Here is a 20,118-nt window from a genome sequence, read left to right on the forward strand (position 1 = left end):
GGTGTTGGTGGTGTTGGTGTTTGTTTTCTCTTCCCTTTGGCCTCACCAGGCTTTTTGGAGGTGACACAGCCACTTTAGGACCCCCCCAGTCCCCAAGGAGGCTGGGCTGGAAGTGCTGCTCCTGTCAGCGCTGTCCTGCCGGCCCCGCACCTCACCTCACCTCGCCCTCCTGCTCACCTTCACCTTCCTCCTCACCTCACCCTCCTGCTCACCTTCACCTCCTCCCTCACCTCACCCTCCTGCTCACCTTCACCTCCTCCCTCACCTCACCCTCCTGCTCACCTTCACCTTCCTCCTCACCCTCCTGCTCACCTTCACCTCCTCCCTCACCTCACCCTCCTGCTCACCTTCATCTTCACCTCACCTTACCCTCATCTTCACCTTCTCCCTCACCTCACCCTCCTGCTGACCTTCACCTTCATCCTCGCCTCACCTTCACCCTCCTCACCTTCACCTCACCATTACTCTCACCTTCGTCCTCCTCCTCACCTTCAGCTCACCCTCATCTTCACCTCACCCTCCTGCTCACCTTCATCCTCCCCTTGCCATTACTCTCACCTTCATTCCTCATCTTCATCCTCGCTGTTACTCTCATCTCACCTCACCCTCCTCCTCGCCTTTGCCCTCACCGCCTCGGCAGGGCCGCCCCGGCAGGTGGCGAGGCATTTGCCTCCGCGGCTCGGCTGCCACAACCCTCATCGTTAGCCGAGGCGGGGGCAGGCGATTAAAATAACATGGGGCTATTCTAGGCGCTAATGGGATTAGACGCGAGGCCAGCGAGGCGGCGGGGAGCGGGCAGCGCTGCGCGGCCGGGCTGTGGCATGGCGCCCCTCTGATGGCGGGAGGGCAGAGCAGCAGCCACGCCGCATGGGCGGGGGCGGGATACCCCAGGTAAGCGGGGAAGGGAGCGCCCCGGGAGCGGGCAGCGATGGCGGGGAAGGCCGGCTTGCCTGGGGGGGCAGGGAGGGAGCGGCCCCGCCGGCGGCCCGCCCTGTGGGGCGAGGGGGCAGAGGGGGAGACCGAGGCCCCACCGAGGGCCTAGCGAGGGGAGGCGGCGGCGGCCGGCCCAGGTGAGGAGGAGGAGGAGGCAAAATGGGGGGCGAGCGGCCTGGTCAGGGGCAGGTGCGGGGCGGAGGGTGAGCTCCGCAGCGGCGGCAGGTCGGGGGGCTGAGAGAAAGGGAGTGCGCCAACGGGAGGAGGAGGAGGAGGGAGAGGAGCGTGGGCCCGGGGGAGGGCAGAGCGCGGCGGGAGGCGGAGGAGAGCGTCAGCTGGAGCGGGGAGAGCGGGAGCGCGGCGGGAGGCGGAGGAGGCGAGCGTCAGCTGGGGGCAGAGATAGCGGGAGTGCGGCAGGAGGAGGAGGAGAGCGTGAGCCGGGGGGGCAGAGAGAGAGGGAGCGCGGCAGGAGGAGGAGGAGGAGGGGAAGAAGCGCGACGCAGGGACGGCAGATGCCTGGAAATAAAAATTTGATGATTGCATGCAGCGGCTGGAGAGACTCTGTCGGTGGCGGCGGCGGGGACGAGGCAGGGACAGGGGGGGCGACGGCAAAATGAAGTATCAGAAATACCTGACTGTCTTGCAGATGGCCATAGGGGTGACCGCCTCCAACAGGGGCAGTCTGATGCCCTTAAAGAGGAAGCTGTGGTGAGTAGGCACAAACCGGGCCGCCGGCACTGCGGGCCGGGCCGCGGCGGGACGGGCGGGGCGGCGGGGGGCTCCCCTCCGACATGACGGCCGGGCCGGAGCGGGGCGCGGAGCGGTCCGGCGAGCGGCTCCGGAGCGGAAAGTTCCCGGCGCATCCAGCGGCAGCCGCGCGGGGGGCGGCGGTGCGGCGGTGCCGGGGGAGCTGTCCGTCCGCGCCGGGCCCGCGGCGGCGGGGGGAGCGCGGCGGCGGCGGCAGCCCCGGCCCGGCGGCGCGGGAGCGGCTCGGCCAGGGGGCTGGCGGCGGCCCCAGGGTCGTCCCCGGCTGCGGCGCTGTGCCCTCCCGCCGCCGGCTGTGCGGGAGGCCGGGCCGGCATCGCCCGGCCGCGGGTCCGGCTGGCAGGTGGATTCCGAAAGGGGAAAAGGCAAATACAAGTCCAACGGGTTAGCGAGCCACGCAGCACTGCTCGCAAACGGGCATTTTTATTTAAAGCCTGCTTTTCCCCCGACTTACTCCTACACTGGTTTGGGTTTTTTTTGGGGCTCGCCGATTGTGTGCTGAACTGATTTTTCTGGATGAATCAATACTACGTTATGAAAAATGTATTAAAGTATAATGGTGTAATGTGGGTGAGTAGGGCACCGCCAGGCATATGGCACTGCAATTCCCAGTCGCTCCCGGACTTGTAGGAGCCCCCTCTTCGCTCAGTTGGAGCAGTGGGATGTGTGTCATCATCAGGACAAAATTATAAGGAGAAAATCTCTGAACATGTGAAGTCAGAGTTTACTGGGAGGAAACCAGCAAGAATGAATTTGGACATTGAGAGTGGCTTATCTAGAAAAGATATTGAGGTGGTAACGGTCATAGGGTTTTCTTTTACTGTACTTACATGTTCCTAGCAAAGGAAAGTAAAGAGTCACAGGAGGCATGACAGGTCATTTTATTTAAAACTAGGTAGTTCACAAATAGAAATACTTTCATGTCAGCAGTTGTAACAAAAATGGGCCTTAAATGAATTGTAGAATGTGGTTTTTTTTTACTTCCCCCCTCCTTGTCAGCTAGCACAGACAGTGTCAAGGAAATGCATCACTTGAAGAAACATAATGTGGAACTAGTAAGCTTTCTGTCATTAATTCCGAATCTTGCTATTCATTGCAGATAGGAACACAGTTTGGCAAATCTGTTTGTCCTAACTGTAATGTACAAAATCAAATGTAGTCTTAGACAAAAATATGTTGTCATACAGATAAGTTTTATTACATCTTTTGTTATAGTGTAGTCAGTGGTTTGGTTTTGATTATGTAAGTTACATAAAGTGTACCGTACCTTTGTTATTCTCCTCAAATGCCACTCCTGTCAGTGTGCAGCGGTGTATGTATTGGTGTGTTACTTCTTTTGAGAAGTTTAATTACGGGTAATATAATGATAACAATTGTTCTATTTCGTATTTCCTGTGTCTCCTTGGAAATGTTTCCTTTGCTGGCATGTTCAAGTGAAGCTATCTATATTTGCATACTTTAAAAGTAAGTCTGAAAGGACCCGATTCAACTCCTGCTTTATGTCTTCAGTTGGAGTTAAATCAGCTCTATATTGCCTAGTTTCATGGTGAAATTATGTCCTTTTTGACGTATAGCAAAACAATATAGTGGATCCCCACTAGTACATGCTGTAAGCGTTGCATTTCATAACATTTGTAACTTGACATCATGTTGCTGCAATGCAATGCTGTGTGAAGATTTAGTTGACTGAAAATGTTAAGGAAAAATAAGGTAATTTTAATTTTAGGGAGATGTAAACATTGAGCATTTGAAAGCATGTCTCTGGGATATTCTTATTAATAGGCAACATGATATAATGTATTCACGTTTCCTTTGAGAACTTTAATAGCGTTAGGCATTATCTGTATGGATAGAATTTATGCTTATGAATAAAATACTATTTTCTGATGCATTGAGAGAAATGCTTAAGGATACTTTGTCATGTTATTTTTTTTCTTACTTGTGCATAGTCTGTATCAAATAATGCGTTAGGAAACTCTGAAGAGTATGTTGCTGTTACTAAAATCAAAGCAATATTAGTGTATATTTCCAACACGTAAAACAAAAGTGTGTTCCAGTGCTACGTCACTTGAAATCTCCAAAATACCTAAAGAAAATGTATAAATCAAGTCAGTTGATAATCAGAGGATGCTTTTTCATCTCTTTTTATTTACTTATTTTTAAAAACTTAAAACATTCTGTTTAACCGGTCAGATTCATAAACTCTTTGATGTGTTAATACATATTGTAAGTGGAAGCAAAGACATAATTTAATAAAAAAGGGTTAAAATGCTCATCTTTTTGTTGATGGAGATAATCCACCTGAATCCTACTGAAAGAAAATGAAAAAGTAACAGCAATGTTTTATTTCTTTATAGAGCATCTGTCACTCCAGTTCTCTCCTGCTTCCTCCCCCCCGCTAAAATGTCAGTCCTATTCTGTGATGCACGAAAGCAGGGCTACAAATGAAAACAAAAAAAAGATGGACAGCGATGTCTCATGATGGGTTAAGAATTGTTACAAACTAGCTGAGAATAAAACGGACAACTGGACAAACAGAAGGAAGCCGTGCCACAAGCTTGCAGTGGGAAGTGGTGGAGCCAGAAACTTGATGGTGTTTAATGTGGAGCTTGATCATTTTACGATGAGGTTTACTTGGGGCAGTAGAGTGGTGGACTCAGTGATGGAGGAAGCTGCTGGAGTCCCAAACTGCTGATTCAGAGCCTTTCCTGTGTTTGTGCAGCGTTGTAATCTAATACGTAGGAACCTAAATGAGATGAGTAGGATGTTTTTAATCATCTTGCTGGGGGGGATGGACAGTATTTGGATACTAAACCCATCATCCTAATGCTGCTAGTACAGGAAGAGTGCAGCAGGGACTAACGTTTGCTAAGGTGCTCAAGAAAAACTAACTACTGACCTGGGAGCACCTTAAAACAGTAAATTGACATAAATATTTACTGAAATCCCAGTATGTGCAACCAGGATGCTTTTACAATAGGGAAATGCCAAATCACATTTTTAAGGGGAAGTACACAAGCAGACCATAATTTTTTGTCATGCTGAATATTATGTTTGTCTGCTGCAAGGAGAAGGAGCAGGCAAACAAAACAAAGGAACTCCTGGCAACTCTAATAATTCTTCTCACTAATATTCCCTTCTGTTTCTTTCTTTCGTTTGTCTCTACTTTGCAAGGCTTCCTCTGCTTGGGCTTACTCCCCCTGTGCTCCCCTTGGTGCAAGGGAGTGCAGAGTCATGAAGTAAGACAAAAAGCTCAGTTAGTGATAAATTTTCATTGTGAAGAACGTTATGGAAATGGCTGGGGCTATTCCATATTTACATTTCCTGCATCTTTTAAGAATGGTTGGTAGTTGTCTGAGGCAATCTAGGTTACAGGAAAGAATGCAGTTGCAATGCGCTACAGAATTTGAGTTTTGACAGGATCCAATTCCCCTGTTCAGTGCTATTGTTGAAAGAATGTGTGGTACAGAAGCCTGGATGTTAAATGACAGCTGGTTCTTGTAAGGTATTGCACAGGCACATTTGTTTTCAAGCACAGGAGTGAATTTATTTGAAATCAGTGAGGAGTAACCAGCATGTCTGGAATTAAGCACCAATCTAAAAGCTTTGTTGACTTGGAGACTTTGTATTCAGGCTGGCGCTTGGATGTAGAAGTCCAGGCTTATAATGAAGGATGCCTGTTTTATCATTAGGACCATCCCTAGGGAGAAAAGTGCCAAAGTGCCATTGTTTGTTTATGCTCTAAGTAGAGTCATATTTAGAATAATCAAATAATGGGAAATGTCACTTCAGTATAGGAGAAAGCAAGCATCACAGATGGAACCTCTTGGGTGTCTCTACAGAACTATGTGGAAAAATACAGATAACCAGAATGGATGTTTTCAATTTTTGATTACTGGTTCCTGTTAAAATTTGTTTGAAATGGGGATAATAATTTCAGTTTAGCCCATTGTAAAGATTTATTCATTTTGCAAATTTATTAATACTTCTTTTTTTTTTTTTTTTCTGATGAAAGCAGGGTACTGTGCTTGGAACTGAAGGTATTTGCAGAGGTGCACAAGAATTTACCATAGCAGCTGACTGCTCATTGTTTCAAATTTGCCTTTTTTTTTTTCCAAACAAATATTAACATTGAGCAATTATAACTGCTAGGTCTCCCAGTCTGATCGGTGGAAGTATGTTCCAGCTCTTCCACCCTTGTGTTTGAGCCAGAAGGCAGACTGATCACATTCAGCTGAGTCCAGCTGATGTCCTTGCTTTCTCTACTGTTGAGGAAGTCTATCTTCTAATGGGAGGACATGTAATTAGGGAAATTCTATACATCTCTCAACTGACATCTGTGTAACTACTAGGGGTAGAAGTTTCTCAGAAGTTTGACGTGCATGGTGTGAAACCATTTATGATAATAATTTGCTAGAAGTGCCTAACTGCTTTTTTATCAGATAGGCAGACAACTTGCAGTATATGGAAAGTGTAATAATTATGTCACCATTATAAGTCTTGTTGAGGCTCTATAGTTGTCAAAAATTTGTCCTTTCTGCATAAATTCTAGCATTAATACTACACTAAGAAAACAAAAATATGTGTCATCTCAAGAGTTGTTTTTTAAATATTCTGATGTTGTCTCTTATAAAACTGTTCAGAACTAATCACTAAACAAGAAGAGACTTTTTTAAGTTCTTTAAAGATATTCTGATCTGTCTAGAAAATAACATGACATTAATTTAGTCATTTCAGACTAAATTTAACTATGTGTTAGGTAGCAAAAAACATGCTAGGTACTACTGAAGGTTGTTATGAACAGTAATTGTGTGTAAGTAGAATATAAATACAGTTTTTATTAATAAAAACTGTTACATTTTATACATTCCATCTAATTATGCTATGATGTTTATTAAGTCATTAGCCCTTGATGTGATGCTGCACCTTGAAGTCACTGTTGCATAGTATTTTGTTAGGCTAGCACGTTTGTCAGTGGAATACAGATGCTGAAAGTTTAAGTTAGTTTTTGCTGATTTTTACAAACTAGAAAAATAATTTAGAGTCACGGTTATGTAATGTGATATATGATCAAGAACCACTCAAGGTCAATGAAACTGTTATAAGAATAGTGGATAATAAATAAGGGCCTCAGGCTCCAGGTGGGGTTTATGAAATGGTTCAATTTTCCTTCGCTAAAATTTCCAAAAGTTAATGAAGTGGGGTGCCTTAATTAAGGATTCCCATGATGAGCTCCATTAGAAAGGTGTTATGTTTTCGGAATATTGAACACATTCTTTGAAGGAAACAGCACATTTCAGACAAGGCATCTGGAATTGTTCGCTCCCTTCAAAGATCTTGATGCTGTATTCTACTTTTTAAAGCTCTAGACTGCCTTGAACATACCATACTTAGGCTTTGGTTCAGGAGTACTTGCCTTGAAGTAGTTGATGAGCTGCAGACATTTTAAAAAGGCTCTTACAAATCTTTCTGCTTTAACCTTTGTTAATTCCTCTGTACGCCTCATGTGTACTACAGCCAATGACTTGGCAATCCACTTACTAATTTTCTGTAATTAAGCAGTACAAATAAAAGATGAAAGGAGATAATCAGAGGTAGCAAATTTAATGAATAATTAATTTTTTTAAACTTAAAGTTCAGATGCTATAGAAACATGGAATATTGCATTATAGTTTCAGTATTTGTTTAAAAAGAATAAACTCTTTTTCTCCGATTACAATGAACAGTTTGAGAGCACAAAGCAAGATTCAAAAGTGAGAAGGATTTTAAGAAGCTGTTTTTCAGACTTTTGAATAATTTAGTTTCAAGTCAAAGACAAACACTTTGGGCCTTGTCTCCTGAATTCGCACTCGGTGAAGCTGACACTCGTGTTTATCTTGTGACTTTATAGTCTTAACTGTTAAGCTGTATTCCTTGTGGAAATTTCTAGTACTTGAAAGAATTCCTGTTGCAGTACTGCACGAGTGTTACTGGCAGTGGATGCTTGAGAGTTTCATTGCTGCAGCCAGCATTCTGAGAAGATGGGGTGAAATAGATCCTGGTCTGTCTCAGGTCTGTTATTGCTTCTCTTTGCTAAAACAGTATCAGAGGCACTGAGGCAGCTGATATTTCATTTCATTGCACTTGTCCCAAAGTTTCCTTATCAACTGTAGAGTCAAACCCCCATAATTCTGGAAATACGGATATCTTGCCTCACATCCTTCTTTTGGTGCACAATAAAGTGCAAAGCTTTCAGGTTCCCAGTAATGATATTGACTGGATTTTTCTTTGGTTGGTTAAATAATACTTTACTTTCCTGTAAAGACACCTAGAAGTTAATGATTTTATAAAGCATTGAAGGGAATCTTTCAATGGTGATATTTCTTCCCATAAAATTATATTTTAAAAGTTAAATGTGATTTTAAAAACATTTTTCTGAATCTCGGAAGCTAACCAAGTAATAGCCTAAGTTATTCTGCAGCAGAATGAAATGATGGATGGATTCCAGAGGCAGCAAGTTCATTTTTTTTCAAGTGTCTTTAAGGAGTGGAGCTCCCAAGTGCAAGGGCCTTCAAAACATATCATTAGTTTAGTTCTTTGTTAAAACTATGTAGCTTTGATTAGCTCTTTATTTTTACTTGGTTTTCTTTCACATAAGGTTTTTCTTATTTTATTTTTTATAAAGGCTTCTCAGTGTCAGAAAGCATTAAAAGACATGCAACTTAAAGAAATGCATGTTTATAGGTAAGACTGTAGAATAAGTGGTTTGAAATATAGTTCAAAATTAAGAAAAGCCCAGTGCAGCTCACAGCTGTTTTAAAAAAAAAAAAAAAAAAATCTATTAAGTACCAACCACTTAATTTGCTGGAGTTTCACGTGAAGATTTGTTGACCCAAGTGATAAGTAGTGAAATAGGCAGCCCTCAAAGATTTTTCTGGAGGGAGAATAAATACAAACCTCTAACTGTACTGAGACAATGGACCTCTCTGTGGACTTGGAGTATGTATGGTTGCGTACATTTGGATTAACTTCATCAGAGCTGTTTGGAGAGCTTGATAACAGAAGATAAATTAGTACAATAGAAATGTACTATCACCCTAAATGTAGATGATCTTTAAGGTCCCTTCCAACCTGATCCATTCTGTGATTCTGATTCTGTGAGACTGAGGAATTGTCTGTCTTTGGAAATTTGTGATGGTGATCCTTTGAGACATTTTAGCAGGGAATCTGTGGCATTTTTGCAGTTTCAGTTCTCTGAACACGCATCTTACTGTAGTAGCCAGGCGTGTTTCTCAGAATTTAGTCCATGTACAATTATACCAAAAAACCTGGTGCAGTTTCAGCACGAAGTTTGTAATGTAACTAAAATGTCTGAATATTATAGTTATGTTTTCAGTTAGAAATTCTTATTTATCGTTGCAGTTAAAAGTTGGGAGTGAATTAACTCAAAGGGAAAAAACCATCTGAAACGGATAACTGTATTATCAAACTGCTTACATGTGTAAAAAACAAAAAACTCGGGCACCTGAAAACAAAATATTGATTTTGTAATCACAGTAATTCAACCAAAAAAAATGAAGAGCTTTATCTTTGTAAATTGAATAAGAGATTTGAAAAGATCTATTCTCATTTTCAAGTTTGGTTATTGCAACTTTTTCTTCTCGCTAGCTTCCTTTGAACACGCATTTGCACCTTTTATCCTGGCCATGAAGCTGTGTAGACCCAGGAGTCTCACAAATCAAACACGTGTGCTCAGCCTGTGGTTATTGTATTTTGTACTTTGAATTTTGTATTTCAAGTGTTAACGTGGCCCACTCTATGCAATGTCCTTTTTTTGGTGATGCATATGTACAAGGCATCTCTACCTTCCTTTCTTTTTTGTAGAAACATTTATGTACATACCAAAGCTGTTTATTCTAAGTAAAAACATGTACTTAAATATTTTTTGTGAGAGGAATCTCAACAGTTACAAAGAAAAACATTGAATTGCTGTCTAAAGTCTCGGGAAATGCAAAAAAGATACATATTACTTCTCATTTAAGCTAGTTTTTGAAGTCTCTTACGGCTGCAGTTGAGAAATTATATGAAACAAGTATAAATCTGCACACTAAGAATTTTACAGTTTTAGGTGATTCTTGGTGAGCGTATTTGCTGGAGCGCGGTTTTCCTTTTTCCACTGTGGTGTCAGTCGGACTAGAGACTGTTTTGCGTTTAGCATATTGACCTCACAAACCTTAATACATTTGGTTAATTGTTAACCCCAGTCATTTCTACTCATTAGCAACTTCCAGCAGAAGTTGAAATATGGATTGCTTACTCAAATGTTTTAGTTATAGACTCCCCTTAGGACTATGTGTAGACTGCAATGTGATGAAAGACCTTTTAAAGTGTAGTTCCTTAATATATTACCCCTATAACTTTTAACAGATCCTATTCACTTCATTATTTTTCATCGTTTTTCATTGCTAGAATAGCTGAAGTACCATTAGCACTCAAACTGGAAAAGGTCAAAAGCCAAATACTGCCAGCCTCCTACTGATTTAACTGACAGTCATCAACATGTATCACAGGACCCAGCTTTTCACTCAATTAATAGAGAAAAATACTCCTTTTAATTTTTTAGAAGTTAAATATATTTTTCTGTAATCTTTTTTTTTTTTTTTTCCTGGTACTTCTCACTTTTATACAAAAATGATGACTACGATATGTTTTTGAATAAATCCGCAAGCAAGTGGTGGACTTGATGGGAGCTAGATTTCCGTGTACTTTTGTGGTCTTATTTTGGCATTTATTGATTCGAAACTAAAGCTTGGAATGGCATTCCTTCTTTGTGTGGCATGACAATGTTTTTTCCTTTGTAGTTTTTTTTTTACTTAAGCAAATGTATTCAATAAAAACATATATTCTTTGTCTAATATGTGGCTCTCTTTATTTGGCAGGGTAACTCCATCTTCTGAAAATCCCAATGGTGCTACCTGTAGTGTAAGTCAGGGAAAGCCCTCTTTAAGAAGAATAAAAGGGAGAATACACAGAAGCAAAAGTCTTGATAGCATTGATTTCTGTGAATTCACTGTAAGTACCATCTCTTTTACATTTATCCTATATGAAGTTACAAGAATCTCGCTAATAAAGCGGTTGTCCCTCTTGCATTGTCAGAATTACAAAAGGTATTGTACTTAATGATGTTGTAATTGCAGTTCTGCACTGCCAAATGTTAAGAACAGTGATATTGCTTGTATAATTAGTGATTCATAACTATGTTTTTGTTCTTCAGCAACCATTAGATATAAATTTTGATGTCAGATTTTAATGTTGTCGCCTGTGTAAGATGAAGACATTAACTGGAAACTGAGTAAATACGGAAAATGAAATATGTTTTCAAGTTCTGTTTTTTATATTCAGATTTTGGAAGTTGTGTTTAAACTAAAATAGATTGTTTTTTTACAAAACCCACAAAATTATTTTAGTTGTATATGGCTATAGTACAGTACTAGAAAGTGAAATAAATGTTCCTGAAAGATGTGTGTGCTTGTAGCACTTCAAGGGCTAGTATCACAGATGATATCTTACTCCGGTTAAGCAGTACTGGTATATACTTATGTTCTCCTCTTTGGTTAGGGTGTAGATATTTTTGTCTTACAGTTTCGGAAAATTCAATGTGATCACGTTTTCAAAGAATTTGTGTGGGTGATGCTTTTAGTTTTTTATGCAGCTTTTAATTCAGGAGGAATTGTTTACATTCAAATAATGGAAGAAAAGAAATTGTTAATATGAAAGAGTATGGGGCATGGAGGTAGATTTCCTGCTATTTATACTGTTTACAAAACATTAGCATTAATCCTAAACACAATATCTTTTCAAAAATTCTTTAATGAAAAACCATGAAAAGCTACACCTGTCAACTAACTGGGGGGAAACTGGCCAAAACAAATAATGTACTGATAAATGAATACCATATAGTTTTGAAATACTAAAATAGTATGTTATTTTAGTAACATCAGAGAATATGTTAACTAATAAACCTGTTATTAAATATGAAGATGAAAGAGGTAGATAGGAAATATGTGCTGTCTTTAAAATGTACAAATGAATGGTGACGTGGAGATACTGCCTGGCACTACATGGTACTGTAAACAATATAACTAAAACGCTCAGATGCAATTTGGGGCAACATCTTTATGTAAAGCAAAACAATGGTTTGACTATGTTGCATCATTCGGTGTGATGTTTTTTGCAGATGATGGCAGTGGCATAATTGATATTTTTTTCTTCAGGACTGTTTTGTTTGTAGTTATGAAGTCTTGTGGTGCTGTCTTTAGGAGAAAGAGCTTGGTGTTTGGTGTTTAGGGAAGTAATGAAATTGGTAGCAAGGATTTGAGGTTCAGCATGTAGTATGGTGTCCAGATGCCTGCAGCAGCCAGGTCCCATCATGGGGAACCACGCGAGCAGTCCGAGACGGTGCTCAGCTCTTCCATCAGTAACTCACACTGCCCAGTTCAAAGCTGGGCTCGGAGTGTCCGTGCAAACTGGTGCCGCAGCAGTGATATCGGTGTCATCATTACCTTACTGAAGGTTAAAAATTCCCTTAGGGAACAAGATTACTGAAACAATAATTTTAGCTTGTGCTATATGGGTCTTCATCTGTGTGGTCCTATTAAGGAGTTTTATCTAAATCTATCTCTACTCTTGGGGCCTTCAAAGAAAAAGAGATTATAGCCAACGGTAAAAAGACTATCTTGCGTACTGTAGAACCTTTGCAAAGAGATTTGAGGCAGATAATAATGGGGCATGTCTGAATCTGTAGCATACAAATGTGTTAAAGTATGTACAGGCATAAATTCATACATTAATAGCTAAGTGTTGATAATTAGGATCAGGAAAGGAAGCTCACTTTTTATTCTGAGGTCTCATCTTAAAGGATGATACAAGTTTAAATAGCTAAGCGCAAAAATCTGTTATAATACAGACTTTCTTGCTGCTACATAATTTGTAATCACACTGAAATATTTCTTGCTATTGTATAATGGTATGTGTACTGTTTTAAAATTGTGATTAAAAATACATCTAAAGAAATAATTGAGGAAAGGAAATTAGTATACCTAAATCTTTCCAGAGTGCTCCCCGAATTGAATGTTTTTCAAGTTAAGCATCTTTTTTCTAGTAAGAAAGCTCAGGCGCTGGCAGGTAGAATAAAACTGAAAACAAAAGATTTAGCAGAAATGAGAAATTCTTCACAATGAGGGGAAAGATCTTTTTAAAACTTTCTCTTTACAATGGTTTTATGCTGTGGTATATCCATTTTAGGCACAACAAAGATGAAAAGTTTCATATTTAAATACGTGGATAACTGATGTGCTGACAGACTCCAAGTAATTTGAGCATCCACTGGACTGTTGGTTTTCTTCATCATGTAATGAGATTGAGATCCATTAATAATTCTGAATGTTACTGATTTCACTTTAAACTAAGTAATGCTTATGTGCATTGCCAATGTAAACATTTTGTTCCCTGTCAGTAAGCAAATTCTTACTGAGGACAAATCCGACCAGCAGAAAGACGTAAAGAATAAGTTGTGCTTTCTTTTCTCCAAGTGTGAAGAAATGTGTCCCCAGTGGGAAAGTTCTGGATTTCCATGCAATTTGCACATACAAAAAAAAAAATCAATACACAAAAATACTGTATTTACTACTGCACTGTGACTTCAGCTATGGCAGGGGATAAGTTGCGGGAACCAGGTTAAGCTGGGAAGCGTATTAAAACCCAGGCCTGTTCTTCGCGAGGGAGGGGATGAAGCGAGGAGCCTATTGCACGTGGAAAACTTCAGCAGAGGCCAAAGAGTAACCTGGAGGGATTACCACCGCTGCCTTCAGGGGGTTGTCTGAGACGAGGTGATGCTGCCAAATTTCTTGTGTACCACAGTTAATAAAATCTGAAGTTTGTGATATTAACGGCTTTTAGTTACGCCTGTGGCTCTTGATATGGATGATATACCTAAGAATGTTAGAGAGGTCTTTGTCTAATAAACCCTCATTATTGGGTGGTTTGGTGCTGCAGTGGCTTAGTGCGAGGGCTGTCCAAGCGCAGAGCTCCTGGTTGATGCAGTGCATGGGCTGGTGTTACCACCCCGCAGCTGACTCACACTGTGGTATCTTTAGCATCCTTTTAGGAGGTACAAACTCTCCGTGATTACAAGTGGTGGGAGGCTGCAGGATTCCTGACAAAATCTGGGTTTTATTTCTTAGTAATACCTCCGCTGCTAAGTGGGTGATACTGGGGTTTGTAATAGTGATGCCTCTCGTTACCATTCTGCTAAGACAGCAGGCGAGAAGATAAAGCAGTGAAAGAATGTTAAGCCGCAGGGTGATAGTACAGCAGCTGCCTTAAAACGTGCATCCGTCTTCAACTTCTTGCATCCTTTTCCTTTTCTTTATCCTCTCCATGTATTAGTGCTACCACTTAGTCAGATTAGGACCTTTCCCACAAACTAAATAAAGCCTCTTTTATTGCCCTTTAGTTCTTTAAGGAGTATCATCATGCTATGCTTCCCCAGATATTAGCCCCAGCTTTAGTGGTATGTACTAAAAAAAAAAAAAAAAAATTATATTTTTTGTTGAATATTGGTAAATAGTTATCTGCAACCCAGAAATGTTGCTGAACTCCTACTCCACATCGCAAAAAAACTTGGGAGAAAAGAGAAAGAATATGATTATCAGCTGTTAGAGAAAGATGTGGAATACATACTACCTTGTGGAATTGAGTTTGTCATACTAATGTTCATTAAATCCATATTTTAATGTTTATTACACTGAAACGAACTCTGGCTTTGCACAAGCTACCCTGCATAGCAGTAGCACTTCTGAGTCCAATTCATCGACAGGGATTTTGTTGTACGAGGCATTGTGCAAACACAAAGTGTTTGCTCTCAAGGATCTTGCAATCTATTTATATCAATAGGTAAGATGTGACTAACCTTTGATTCTCTAGCTGCATATGGCTCTCAAGCTGTTCAAGCGCTGCACCAGTGCTAGGGCTTCTGAAGGTCACGGTGGGATTCAGGTGCGTTTGGGACTGTCCTACGTGATAGAGCACTGGGGTTGCTGGGGAGTCGTCGTCCTCATTGGTGTATAAACTGCCTTGGGAGTCTGTATGACAGCCCCAAGGAGTGTGAATGGATCTTGTGGTTGCTGACTGTATGACAGATTTTGTATGTGGCTCATGGCATTGCATTGACCACCCCTACAATGCGTAGATACAGAGAAATTCTTTCCCTGCAAGACCGTGCTGATGTTTTGTGCCTGTCTCATGAGCTGTAATGGAGATTAAATGCCTGAGAGATCTTCTTTTTCATTTTTAGTCTTGTAATTCTTTGGTTGGACTTGAGAAATTACTAAAATCAGCATCTTGAAAACATTACGTCTTCATTCTTTAAATGTATTGCTTTCCTGCTAAAATCAGCCCTTGTGGACGAAGGAGGTCTCCTTGGAAGTCGGAGCACTGCAGTTATTTACAGTGTGAACGAGTCCAGCTCTGCATATTTTGTGGAGGCAGGTGGTGCTAGCCTGCTCTCAGTAAAGATGCACACAGCAAGTTCTCCGTTAACCTACAGCCATAGTGAAACAGATAATCTCCAGCATTACTTCCACTTGCATCAGAGTGCGATGCCAAGGAATCATTTTGCACAATGTTATAAATGTTACAGAAATGCTGAGTCTTTTTTTTCCTTTTTTTTTTTTCCCCCCTCACTTTTCCATTCTTTTCTAGTCTTAAGCTTTTTCAGATGCATTGTTTTTTCTCTTCTTTTGGCCGTGTACTGCCCATGAAGTGAATTTGGCCGGATCGCTGCTTTGGAGGGCAGTGGATGTCAGCGTGCAAAGTGGTAAGGTAACACAGTAGGGTTGGAGGCTACCCAAAAGAGGAGAAAAGGGAGACAACTAAGTACAAAGGGCTGTCTGAATAAAGCACTGTGGAATGTAGGACAAAATGGAAGAGGCAACCAAAGAAGAGATGATCAGAAAGTGAGAATTAGCTAACGCGCGATTGCCCTGTTTTAGGTAGGGGATGCACGTGTTCGCCTATAACATTAATTTTTAGTTCACTGTTGTAAGTATCATGCCATCGAAGGGGTATGATAACTCGTATGCTTTCTTGCAGAGGAGATGTAGAAACTGCGTTTCTCTCTGCGCCTGCCTGCTCTCATTAGCAGGACGGAGTGATTGACCTGGCGCGCTCTGTGTGGGGACGTGTGTGTGCCCGGCGTGATGCTTGGTGTGCGAGGAGCTGCATGGCACCAGCTGTGGGTTGGCCTCCCTACCTTATTTCGCTGTGGCTGTTGTTACTAGGAATTTCACCTGCTTTGTGATGTGTAATGAAGTTTCGAGGCTGTTCAGAGGCTTTAGTGATTAACTTTAGTGGATGTTTGTGGCGACATCCTTATCTCACTTCCCCAGTCTTGCTGGTAGAGTTTTAAACCTACCATACGGCAGGCGGAGGAATCTGTTCGTTGTTTGAAATGTCGTTACCAGTAGGTTGGGTAGCTGTTGCTGTGATTAGCCCCACTCCCCCCAGTGAAAAAATCAAGTGATCAAAACAGGATACTGTACTATGCTGCTTAACTAGTTCCTAGAGCACATTGCTGAGCCAGGCAGTCTATAGTCTGTACTGAAGAGCATGGATTAATTGCAGTTTCTATTTTATTTAATCTAACCCAAACTTGACTTCCCTTTGAATCATCTTATAAATGGCTTCTGAGGTGGTAGATGTTATTCTGTAGTTTGATTTATTTTATTTTATTTTATTTTTAAGTAAAATTGTCCTAGTCTTATGCTTCTGTTTGTCTTGATTTTTCCTGCTGAGTATTTTAATTTGAATATGTATCTGTAAAACCTGTAAAATGATAAATGAATAATAACACAAATTATATGTATTGGAGTTATTTCTTAGGATGGAGACATAAGAACAATGACATTCTTTAAAAAGTCCTGCAGGTATTTTGATCGTCTCTCTAGACGTGGAAGGAAGAATTCATTAGCACAGCTGGAGTCTTGTGGATGCCCTTAATTTGTTACTGTTCAGAGATGTGTGGTGGTTATGCAGCTGTTTCCGAGAATTAAATCTGCTGTAGTAGCTTAGACTTGCTTCACGATATTGTTGTTGTACAGTGACTCATTTATCATAACAATAATTTTATTTATTAATGGATATGTGAACACAGCACTGACCTTATACAGTAGAGCCAGTTTTGGCCAGTTTGTTTTACCTAAGAGAGTTTAAATGATAAAAAAAAAAAAAATAATTAGTTTTATTTAACCAATTAACACGTTTTACAGTTAATGAAATTAAAGTACTTTATTTATCTTTTGTATTCTATTTGTTGAGTACCTAGAAAACAATGCAGAAAAAATCCGTATTAATGGTTTTAATGAGTATATTTTCAGCATTGTTTATTATGTCATCTTGCTTTTTATTTAAAAACAAATCCAAAGTTTTATGTAAGAACTGTTCTAAATGTCGAGGCAAATTATTAAGTGTCAAGCATAATACTAGGTGAAGGTTATGCAGCCTTAAGAGTAACCTAAGGATGTTCACCATAAACGAACAAGTAATTTAATTTGCTAAATTCTGAATTGTGATTGACCTTGATTTGCGTTTCTGAATTGATTCAGACTGTGATTGACTTATGTTTCTGAATAAATTCAGCACTCCAGTTTAAATCTACCAAGGATCTTAACTCCATAATAGTCATTATACTAGCGACTGGGTTTACATTTAATTAGAAATATATTTTTGAGTGAGTATGTTTTTTAGGTTATTTTTATTTCTTCTCAGAATGGCATTATGAATTGGGGCAGATGGAGCTGTACTGAAATACTCTTTGGCATTTAGTGGAGTAATACCTGGTTGATTACTTCAGTGCCATCGTACTTGGCGTGTGATTGTGACTTGTCAGGTCTCTCATTTCTTAAGAAAATGTTGAAAGATATGTAGGCCATTGTGTGGTTTGTCTTTAAATTATGTAATATCGTGTCCCTTTTGTGTGGTTGTATAGGATGCTAGGGTTATATACAGTCTCAATATTACAGTGCATGTGCAGTTGCCTTCCAGTCATCTGAAGCCCCAAGCTTCAGGGTGAAGGTCCAATTGTTTGTCCTTCAGCTGGCCCAGGGATCCAGCAGGGCAGAGGAGGAATTGAGAATGACCGCTGTCTCTCTTCTTGTGGTACCTCTGGGAGCTCCCTTGAGTGTCTAAATTTCTGAACCAGACTCTGTATGCATCCACATGATGATCAACATTGTATTAAAGTAATTTGATGGGATGACTCAGGGAAAAGAAGAACATTCATATAAGTATAAGCTTCTTTAGGTAAATGCTAATCTATTTTTTAAATTTTTATTTTAAATCAAGATTTATCGTTATAGATTAGATACCTTAACATTTTGTTAGGCATTAAATATTTATGTAATAAATAATTGTTTCTGTCTGAAACATTTTTATGTAAGTGAATCTAAACTGGTTTTGAGTCTGAGTACGTTTACCTTCCATGCCAGAAATTCTTGCCTGATTTATTTCTAGAGTAGAAGTTAAGATTATATTGCTCAATCTATTTTCCTGTTATTGATAGATCTTATTTGTTTGACCTTTCTCCACTGTTGTGCTCGAAGAGAGGCAGACTGGTTATATATGAGGAAGCAAAAACTGCAAGAATTTCTGTTGCAGGCTCTCAGCCTTGTGCTTAAAAATAGCAAATAACAGGAGCGTCAGCGTGAATGGCTTTTCAAATATAGCACTAGAATGTATATGGTGAGAATTCTAGTAGCATATCTGTTTTAATATTTCTATTAGGTGGTTGGTTTGGGGGGAGGGGGGGTTGGGTTTTTTTGGCTTTTGCAAAATTTTTAGCCTTTCCATAACTATTTCCCCTTGGAAACTAGAATTTGTGAATGATTAATTCTAAAGGTCTTTAAAATTTGTGTTTTATTATTAAACAAAATGTGCTGGTTTTGTTTGCAAAAGATGCGTGGGGTTTTCTGTCATGAAATACATGTGTAAACGTGGGCACCACCGGCAAGTCTGCGAAGATATAATAATTTCATGGAAATAATAATGATCCTATAATGCAAGCGCAGTCAGCCTCAGCCTGCAGTCTTTGGTTGGGCAGAAATTTTTCTTGCTACTTTTTCCATTGGAAAAATGGAAATGTTTCCTCTGACCTTCAGGCACTTACCTTCTGCTGCTGTCTCAGAAACAGGATGCCTTGTTCCGTGCCCAGCAATACTGCAGGAACCCTTCTGGTTGAGGATGACACTATTAGTATTCCCCACACACTTACTTGTTTGTGCACCGAAATGAACAGAAGAATGTTTTCTTTCTGAAATACGGGAATTGATCTACATGAAAAATCAGATTATCTTCATAACTTATGTGCGAAGACAATCACCACAGTTAAAATTATGGTCTTCAGGCTTTCAAGAGTTTTTAAGCAATGAGCCTGTCACTAAGTGGGATTCTCTTAAGGTGCCCATCTGTTGGTATTCTTGCCAAGCAGCGTGCCGGTCAGACAGGCCAGCTTGCTATGGAGGTACTTTGGCATTTTCCAGAGGAACAGGTAGAGATTTATTTGTAAATGATGCGGACAGAATGTCTGCAAATGTTGCAGTCATACTCAGTTTTGTTTTGATGCACTTAGTCTTAGGAGAAGCTGAGGGGCAAGCTGGGCAAGATCTTGAAATACATTTGGCCTCATTAGAAGGTCTTCAAAATTGTTATTTTTTTCTTAAATTACGATAGAAGAAATATTAATTAAAGTATTCCGTAATCATGACTTAGGTACTCCAATTGCCACCAGAACACTCCCAAAGTGAGTGTTTCCCAGCACTGGGATGTATTTCTTTCTTTACAATTTGAAGAAGGTCTTTTTAGTTACACAGAGATGATAAGACAGTGTGAGTTCCCAAACAGCTGCAGAATACGTCTTTTTGAACTCAACCGTGCTCAAGGTTATCTGCCACTATCCAGATGCCGTTGTGCATATCTGTCTATATAAATTATATAAAAATATACATGTATTTTATCTATATATACACACACATGCATGCACATTGCATTTAATATACAAAATTTTACTAGTTAAGGTCACTTTTTGTCAGCATGTTCTCTACATAAATTTCAGAATTTTGTTGACAAAACTCTTCCTGTCAAGTTATACCGTCTCTGTCAGTAGCAAGCATCTCCAAGAGCAGGGCCTGACCCTAAACAACCAGTCCTTCAACAACAGTTGTAAAATGTCATTGCCACCCTGCCAAGGTCTGCTTTAACCAACCTTTTTTCTTTGCTCTCTAGAAGTCCCGGTGGGTGTCTCAGCTTTGTGTTGTTTATCGCTCAAGTTAAATATTGCTTTTTTTTTTTTAAACATTCTTCACCATTCCGAATAATTCTCCATCTAGC

At 40.4% G+C, this 20,118-nt stretch overlaps 1 protein-coding gene across 11 annotated transcripts in view; it reads left to right on the forward strand.

The window, feature by feature from the left end:
• Positions 1 to 758: 758 nt before the first annotated feature.
• TJP1 (tight junction protein 1) overlaps positions 759 to 20,118 on the forward strand; it is a 163,668-nt gene continuing 144,308 nt past the window's right edge. For 10 of the 11 annotated variants that reach the window (XM_074601559.1, XM_074601560.1, XM_074601562.1 and 7 more), the window contains exons 1-2: positions 1,285 to 1,641; positions 10,617 to 10,749. In XM_074601559.1, coding sequence (XP_074457660.1) covers positions 1,475 to 1,641; positions 10,617 to 10,749 — 300 coding nt within the window. In that variant the 5' untranslated portion in view covers positions 1,285 to 1,474. Of the gene's footprint in view, positions 892 to 1,284; positions 1,642 to 10,616; positions 10,750 to 20,118 lie in introns of those variants that run through there. The other variant, XM_074601563.1, reaches the window with a different exon arrangement.

This window comes from Larus michahellis, chromosome 9, assembly GCF_964199755.1.
Source record: "Larus michahellis chromosome 9, bLarMic1.1, whole genome shotgun sequence".
Classification (NCBI taxonomy): domain Eukaryota; kingdom Metazoa; phylum Chordata; class Aves; order Charadriiformes; family Laridae; genus Larus; species Larus michahellis.